This window comes from Pteropus alecto, unplaced genomic scaffold (assembly GCF_000325575.1).
Source record: "Pteropus alecto unplaced genomic scaffold, ASM32557v1 scaffold8, whole genome shotgun sequence".
Classification (NCBI taxonomy): Eukaryota; Metazoa; Chordata; class Mammalia; order Chiroptera; family Pteropodidae; genus Pteropus; species Pteropus alecto.
This window is the reverse complement of record NW_006494609.1, coordinates 5,874,156-5,882,631: the sequence shown is the minus strand read 5'-3', so window position 1 is coordinate 5,882,631 and position 8,476 is coordinate 5,874,156. Positions and strand designations below refer to the sequence as shown.

Sequence of the window (8,476 nt, the reverse complement as noted above, 5' to 3'; positions counted from 1 at the left end):
AAAAAAGAGGACAATGCCATAAGCTTGTTATCAAATATTTATGAAGCAATTTATAGTTTAACAGAAATAGGGCTTCCCACACCTTTGAATGCATCCTGAGGAACTCAAAAAGATGCTATAAATTTATTTTTAGTGGGCAAAATATTAGATGATTCAGCATTGAAAAGTTTACATTTACAAAATCAACTCTGCTTTTCTGAGATTTCCTCCTTTCAATAAATTGTATTTGGATGCAAAATTCAGTCAGGGTTCCAGCGAGGTCCAATCTTAGGTGCACTTTACATTCATACTCCCTCTGCCAAGAAATGCCCCAACATCCTGTAGCCTTGTCTAGAACTGATAGCTCTGCTTAGCTGCATCCTTGGTGAGAGACAGACACAGTCACCTTTGTGACAAAATACTCGGCCTGTAAATCGTGTACATGTCACAGCAAGTCTAGCACCCAGACCACAGATGAGCTCATAATCCTTCTGGAACATAAGGTACTTTGCATATTTAGCCATCACACACAGCTGGGATGGGTTGTAATCACCGTTTCATAAGTGGAAATGGAGGTGTAGAAAGGTTAAATGGCTTGTCCAAGGGCACAGAGAGGAGCTGGGTCTTAGAACCTGGAGAAGAAACCCTTCAGGGTTGCCATCTTTTCCTTGCTCTGATTAAACAACACAAGCAACATCCGAATTGCAGTTTGGTTTATCCCCCCTCTCAGTTTAAAGGAATAAACTGGAGCCTGATTCTATTTTAGAAAAGTGTTTTTATTAGAAATAAAAGTGAGCTTTTATCTAGCCAGTTGGAATCATTTCTAGAATGGCAGGGAAATATGTACGGTGAGAGAGAGTTAGAGAAACAGATTGGTTTTGAGAACCACAACCCAATTCTGCTCTCTAGTACCATGAGAATTCTCCTCTCCACTGCCTAATGCCTAAAGAATGTTATTGTGTACCTGCCAGTCAAAACTGGCAAAAGGTCATATTTCAGTTTTTGGTCTGGTCTCTGCTACTCAAACATATCAACCCCTTATATGCTAGCAAATGGAAATTTGATTTGGGCTCTCTTGACAGTTGAGAAGGTCTCTTCTGAGTAAGTATGGATGGAGGATGATGAAGGAAAACATCAACAATAGAGTTCTTTGGCCTTGGAGGAAAAAAACACAGAAAGAACAGTGACTCAAAATGTCTAATCCTTGTGTATTAAAATGACTGGGAACTCTAAGTCTTGTGTTATTTGGCGGCTTCACCACGGATAGAAGAGAATTTCCCAACCAGGTGGCTTTCTTGGCATACGTAAGCATGGAAAAAGATGCTTCGAATATTGTGTGCTTCCAATGTGTGTGAGCCTTCTCCACTTATTTAGCATTATTAAGGAGCTACAATTTTATCAAACAGAAAACATATGCAAACACCTGTCAGTTCTTATGCTTTCATATTTACATTAGAAGGCATTAAATCAATCGTATTGCAGAAGAAAATTTGATAAGCACTTTCTGGAAATTTGCATAATGTCTTCTGATTAATAAAGGATGAATGCTGTCCAACTAGGTTTAATGACAAATTCATAAGAAGAAAAACCAAACGATAATAGCAACCTAAAAAAGGCAGTCTCGGCACAGACCTACTTTTATAGGAAATGCTTTTTTTTAACTGATGTGGGCTGGTGAGGTGGTATTATTATTATTATTAGTTATGCAACTGAAAACACCTTCACTTGGCTAAGGCTTTCTGAGAGTGTCGTCACCTGACAGAGTCGCCTGCTTAGAACCGGCAAGCGATGGGAGTTCTCAAGCCGGGACAGAACCAGGAAAGGCTGCTCCGGAGTTGACTTTTTTTATTTGGGTCCTTCCACTTTCCAGGCCTCCCAATCAACTGAAGAGTCTGGGAGGTAGAGACAAGGGCAATAAAGGAGGACCACCACACCAAGGAACAGAGAAACAGAGGGATTCAGAAAGGTTCCGGCTAAGTCATTCCAAGGCTAGAGGTTAACATAACAACCGAAAAAAATAAAATTGGGCGAAGGGTGGTAAATAAAAAGAGAAAAAGGAAAACTTTTTTACTGGAGGGAATTAAAATTATAGCAACATGGAAATGGCTAACTTAATTAAAAAGGAAAACATATATTCAAAGAAAGAATGAGGAAAAGCTACCAAGCTGTAGAAACAAAACACTGTCTCTAATTGAATTTAGCAATAATATGAGATTCAAATGTAATTAAGAAAATGATAAAAAGGAAAGCAGAATAAAAAGAATGAAAGTACTTATAACTTTTATTATCTATACAACTGAACTGTTTTCTTAAATAACAAGCACAAATGGAGAATTAAAGTATGAGAAGAAGCATATTTTTAATAATTTTTCTTGTGAAATTGCAGACTCGGAGAAAGACTTGTACGAATCCAAACCTGTATCTATAGCCATCTCCACCTCATTCATCAACTGCTACCCAAACTTCCGCCCCAGCTACCTAAGACGAGCCTCCGGGCACTCTCTCCCCTCAGCATTACCTGCCGGAGGTTGCGTGTCACTTTGACATCGTGCCAGGCGTTGTCGTTGAATTTTCCATTCACTGGCTCCACGATGGCCTCGAAGGCCCCGGACCCCAGGTTAATGACCAAGGAGACCGCGCCATCCTTCAGAGCCAGGTTGACATAGTCAGCCGACTTGCCCGTGTGGAGGATGAGCCCATTCCGCTGCCAGGTCTTAAAGGACAGGGTGATTTCATCACTGCTGCTCTGGATTGGGTTCTGAGACAGGTCGTAGCACAGGTACTCTGAGCCTCGGAAAGTGGCCACATTCTCCTCTCGAGCTGCAGGAGAAAAAAAAAAAAACAAGAGGAAAGCAGTTAATGCATGAGTCAGATCTCTGCAAACACCAAGGAGGACACACCCCCAGGGTACTGCCCCTGCCAGTGGGCCGACACCAGCACAATGCTCCCTCCAAATCTTCCACAAGACTTATATCTCAGCACCATGGAAACCAGCAGAGAAAGAAACTGCAGAGAAGCTATATGTACATACAAGGGTAGAAGACCAGCACGATGGTACAGGAGAGCTTGCTGCCTTCTCTTCAGATTTTCTCCAAAAAAAAAATCCTGAAGGGAAATTTCATGTGAAATGGTAAAGTGAGGTTTACATTGCTTTTGCTTCAAGGATGGCTTTTAAACGCTTGTAGAAGAGCTGGTTTAGAATGGATAATTAACTGTTCTGACAAAAGGTTCTTTAGCTCTATGTAACTTTTATTGACCAAAAACTAAAAATCAATTACCCTGAAAGATCTGGCTTTGATTTCTGTCCATCAATAACCCAGCTAACTTTGGTTTCCATGGTAGAGTCCTAAGCCCAGGGGAACATGACTGGATTATTAAACAGAAGGCTGTATCTGAGAAGGTTATCAAGTAGATGAGGAAAAGGGAACAGAATGGAATTTGGTGATATGCTTTGACAAGACAGCAGTGCCTCCCTTAGACTAAAGGGACCTCTGCTCTGAGGCTCTCATGTTTTAGATGGCTCTAGTCAGACTACCTTTCCCCATAAAACTAGGAGTCCACAAGGCCAAGATGGCATTCCACTAGAGCGATACTCTCTTTCAAGACCGTGTTCCTCCAGACACTGGGACCCTGTAATTCCCTACCCAAAGAGCCCCAAGTCTGTTTCCAGGGCTTGTGCAGGTCTCTTCCCTCAGTCTACTTTTTGAAGAAAAATCATGCTGTCAAAGTGCACACTTCAAGGTCTGGGGGCCAGCCCTGGCGGCCTGGGGCATCCATGTGCATTTATAACAGACCCTTTGTGATATAGGATGGAGCTAAAGGCGGGAAGAGGAGGGGGACAGGCACAGGCCACAGGCTGAGGACCAGAGGGACTCTCTGTGCTAGCATTTCCAGTGCAGAACTCTGAGGAATCCAAAGATTCTAAATGTGAACCTGGCTTACCAGGTAGTTTCAAAGGTCTATTTGTCAAGGCAAGATGATAGAATATATTTTATTTCATCATTTGTTCCTGTGATATATAATTTCGACACACTGCATATGGACTTCCATTCGTCCTCTTGTAAGGCAGCATCACTTAGAGAGGCCTACTTCATACCAGGGTTGGTCACGAGCTAGCAAAAGCGCCTCATTAATGGGCAATAATACAAGGTTAGATATTCAGTTTCCTTCTAAGGCAAGGGAACTACAAAATAAGGTTGAGAGAATTCTATTTTCCCTTCAAAAACTACACTTCGGCCTTATTAACCAAAACCAATTCTGCCTCAACTCAAATCCTCACAGTCCTTGGTAAGTCACTTAAGTAAAATGAAACAAATATTTTCTCACCATAAGGTAAGAGCTGTAAAGAAGTCACTCCTATAATGTGGAGAGATGACCACCCACTACATACCATTAAATTAATCATAGCACCCTTAAATCATCAAAACATGAACCTCGACTTCACACTCCAGAGAGGTAAAGAAGAGATAAGTTTGTCCTAGTCCACTAGAGGGACTCAATGACATGTGTCTACCCGCACATTTCTGTTTGCACACACATACTGGTATAAGCAAAAGGGATCTATCCACTTTAATAAATAATAAATAACCACAGTGTCTCTTATACACATACTACAAGAAGCAAGTACTACTCAGCACATAACCTATGCCTGATATGTTTTACCAAAAATAGCCAAAAAAATCATAGAGTAAAAATTTAACACAACATTTACGTTTGAAATAGATCCCCCTGGTGACCTATCTATTGTCATGATCGCTCCTCTCATTCCTACAGAAATGGCTTTGTTAAAACGCAACTGGACAAGCAGCCTTTGTCCAGTAGCCCTGGAGGGGAACCTGATCTACAGTAGAAGATGGTAAATCAAACAAAGTTATGACCACTAAGCTCTTTGCCTACAGACACAGATATGCACAGAGCCAACACCTATGCCTGTCCTTGGCACCCACGTGGTATATTAATGGGTGTCTTCTGTAAACATTTAAGTTATTGAACTGAGATAAATGAGCAAGGAAAGGAGGCCTCTAAAGAGCAGCTGAATCGTCAAGTACCCTTTAGAGGGGGAGGGCTTGTCACAGAACAGCAAGGCACCAGGGTATTAATGTGCTACACGGTACTTAATACTTTTCTTATAATTAGACCAAGGGATCTGTCAAAATAATATATTTTAGATCTATGAGGAATTTTGGAGATTGCCTGATATAATGCCTTTGTTTGATTATGGAAGAAACCTGTGACTAGGAATAAGAGAGTTGCCTGAGAGAACAATGAGTGTTATTTGGGACTTCTAAAGCGCCTCTGGGCGTTTCTCTAAATACCAGTCACCTTTCCCTGGCCCTTCACTCTGGATATACCACAGGTTCCTTCTCTACTTCTTAAAGGGCATGAATGATTCTATGGAATCGTGCCTTGACTTACAAACCATCCCAAATCTTGGATAAATGGAGTCAGAAACTTATTCTCCCCTCCCTGTGTAACTCATGCTTCCTCAACAACAGAAATATTTTCCTTCCTCCCCTGGAATCCGGGTGTGTTTAAAACACAAGAACTTGCTTTATGTAGAAGGCCGTGGAAGGAAAATGACATCATTGTAAATGACAATGATGTCAATGACATCATCACAATAAATAAACAAGAAATATAACCAATGTGAGGGAAAACTGTCTATGTAAATCACATGCATATTTATGCAAATTAACCAAAAGTAACCAAATATCTTCTTTTGCAAGTATCTAATAAAAACTGCTGCAACAGTTCACAACCTTCCCAGTCTCTGCACACAATGATGAATTTCCCCAGTTTCTCTCTTCCCTGAACTGGAGGAGGCCACCAAGAGCACAGCACTGCAGATACCAGGTACCCCCTCCACTCGTCAACAAACAACAGACAACTGAAAGCTACTCTCTGAAACATATAATGGATAAGCACTATCATATCATGTTTAATTCATGGGATACTTTCCTACTGATTTCTACGGGGAGGAGAGGCATGGGCAGTGCATGATCCAGTCTTCAGAAGAGCAAATAAGGGGCGTCGATGGAAAAAGAGGACCTTGAAGACACTGTTCCTTTTTATACTCTCACAAATGACCTTTTTCCACTAAGATCCCAATCTGTCTTAATTTCCTTCCAGTAGCTAAGGCTCGAGTTATTTTCTTATCACCTTGAAAATCATACTAGCTTACAGTGAACATAAAGGTATAAAACCAAACAGTGACAAACCCACATCTCCAAGCCCATTCAATTCTCTACACTCTCCACTAAAAAAAAAGGTAACGCTGCTCAAATTCTGTTTTCTATACTTGGTGTGTACACTAGGAAGGAGGTTGAAGAGACAATGCAGTCACCTTGCACGCATTCAAGCTAAATAGGTAGAGAAAATGAATGCAGGGGATTATGTAACACAGTACACAACAGCTTAGCATAAAGTACAGCTTGGCAAGAGGGTAGGCACTGACATGGCTAATGGACTGTTTAGATCCATTTAAATTATATCACTCTAAAATTCGCAATCAATTGCATGAGTGTTAAAATAAAAATATTATTCTCACTGCATGAGAAGCAGAACTTGACTCTAGGACAACAAATCATTTACCCATTATTTGTAAGTGTACAATTGATTAAACATTAGATGCAATCTAGATATGTACAACTCAAAATTTTAAATCAGATGTATAAGATATGTAAAGCACTGGTTTTTCAAATGGCTTGTTAATCCCAGTACTGATATATATATAGCATTAATAAGCATTTACTCAATTCTATTTTCCATTCTCTCACCCAAAAAAAAACACCCAAATAATGATGTATATAATAACTCTATTTCTCTGAGAAATTTCAAAACGCATTAAAATGTTCAATATATTATTTTTTATTATGCAATCTAAGAAGCGTGGAGAAATGCATATCACTGTTTAATTGGACCCTTGGCTCCTGATACCTTGGCGTCTTAGGCTTTGAGATCAAGAAATCTGGACTTTATTCTGAAGGTTATGAGGAACGATTACATAAATTTACTGAGAGGATAGAGGGTCCAACTTACATTTTTAAAAGATCGCACTGAGAGTAAACTGGAAGAAAGAGATAACTGAAGGCAGAGAGCGAAAAGACGAGAACACATATGAACTACTTTTCCAGGGGGTGCCTTGGACTGGTCTGACCTGGATGGTGATATAGTTCTCAAGTGAGGTTTGCATTTCACTAAGCAAGAATGGAAGCGAAAAGTTCCTAGAAGAGACAGCCAAAGGAACCGAGAGGCAGAGATGCTAGCAAACCAGAGACCACAGGAGGAAACTCATTTGGATACCTAAGATCCCAACACAGCCATAGAAAACCAAGGGCCAGAGAAAAATTTTGAGGGACAAGGACACAGCATGCTACATAAAAGGGCTCAAATGAGAATACATTTGAGTAAAGAAGTAAAGGAGAATCCTAGGTCCATTTGGAAACAGATGTCCACAGTTTCTAAAATATCGTATACTTCCAAACGCTTTGTTAACCGTTATTTATATTCTCTCAACACTCTGTGAGGTTACTTTGCTATGATTATGCCAATGTAAAAAGATGGAAGCAGAGTTCAGATAGGTTATGCAAGGCACTGTGAAGCTCTTAGGCCAGTTCCAAAACCTCAGTCCCCTGATTCTCATTCCCTGATTCTCAGGCCCCTGATGCCATACCTTTTGCTACTACATGGCACCACCACCTTGCCAGGAACTCAAATTCTCAGAGGACTATGTGCCTAGGACCCTATATTTGGTGTCCTGCAACTGCATGAAGTTCAGTGTGTCAAAAGGAGAAGCCATAGACAATGACAGGGAAGAGGCCATTCAGGCAGCAGGAGCCCAAGCAGGGATCAGTGAGTAGAGCTGGCTCTATTCCAAGATTCTCTAGTAGCAGGTTGGAAAACGTCAATCTGAGGAGCTCACACTCTTCATCTCCATTGCACAGCCTTAGTAATGGGTTTTTTGGCACAACTGGGAAGAGCCTATTAAAATGGTAACACCCCTGGGGTGGCTGTAACCAGTGGCCCTGAGCACAACACCTGCTGTGCTCCAGAAAGGCAGTGGGAGCCAGTTCCCTGAGGATGGCCTCAGAGACCAGGGCAAAACTGTTCTCATCTTTGAATCCTTTGTCCTTCAACCGGCCTCTGTGCAGCAGCTGGTACTTTAGTCTTCATTGATGCAAAGATAACCCTGGCTGGCCATCCTGGCCAGGTCCACCCTGGAGTTAATGAGGCACGAAAACACTGGAGCTACTGCTGCCCTCCCTGCCAGACAAAGAGATAGCCTAGGCCTTGGGGCTGGCCCGCTCACTCCCTTCCTCTGATCCACAAAACCCAGCACTGCCCTTCCTCCATCAGTGCAGCTGCAATGAGAGGTGTCAGGGTGTCAAGTTGTGAACTGACATGTCACCCGATTCTTCCGGCCACTGCTTCCCAGACAAAGAAACCCTCATGAGGATGAAAGCAGCACTGAGCCCAAGGCAGCGGGGTACGCAAAGCA

General features: G+C 41.6%; 1 protein-coding gene across 3 annotated transcripts in view; it reads right to left on the bottom strand.

Moving 5' to 3' along the window:
* The window catches only part of NRXN3 (neurexin 3), a 1,437,186-nt gene that overhangs the window by 1,026,615 nt on the left and 402,095 nt on the right, over nt 1-8,476 (bottom strand). For all 3 annotated transcript variants that reach the window (XR_003044103.1, XM_025042053.1, XM_006925492.1), the window contains one exon: nt 2,498-2,799. Coding sequence is in view for 1 of the 3 variants with exons in the window: in XM_025042053.1 (XP_024897821.1) it covers nt 2,498-2,799 (302 nt within the window). In the remaining 2 variants the exon portion in view is untranslated. The remainder of the gene's footprint in view (nt 1-2,497; nt 2,800-8,476) is intronic.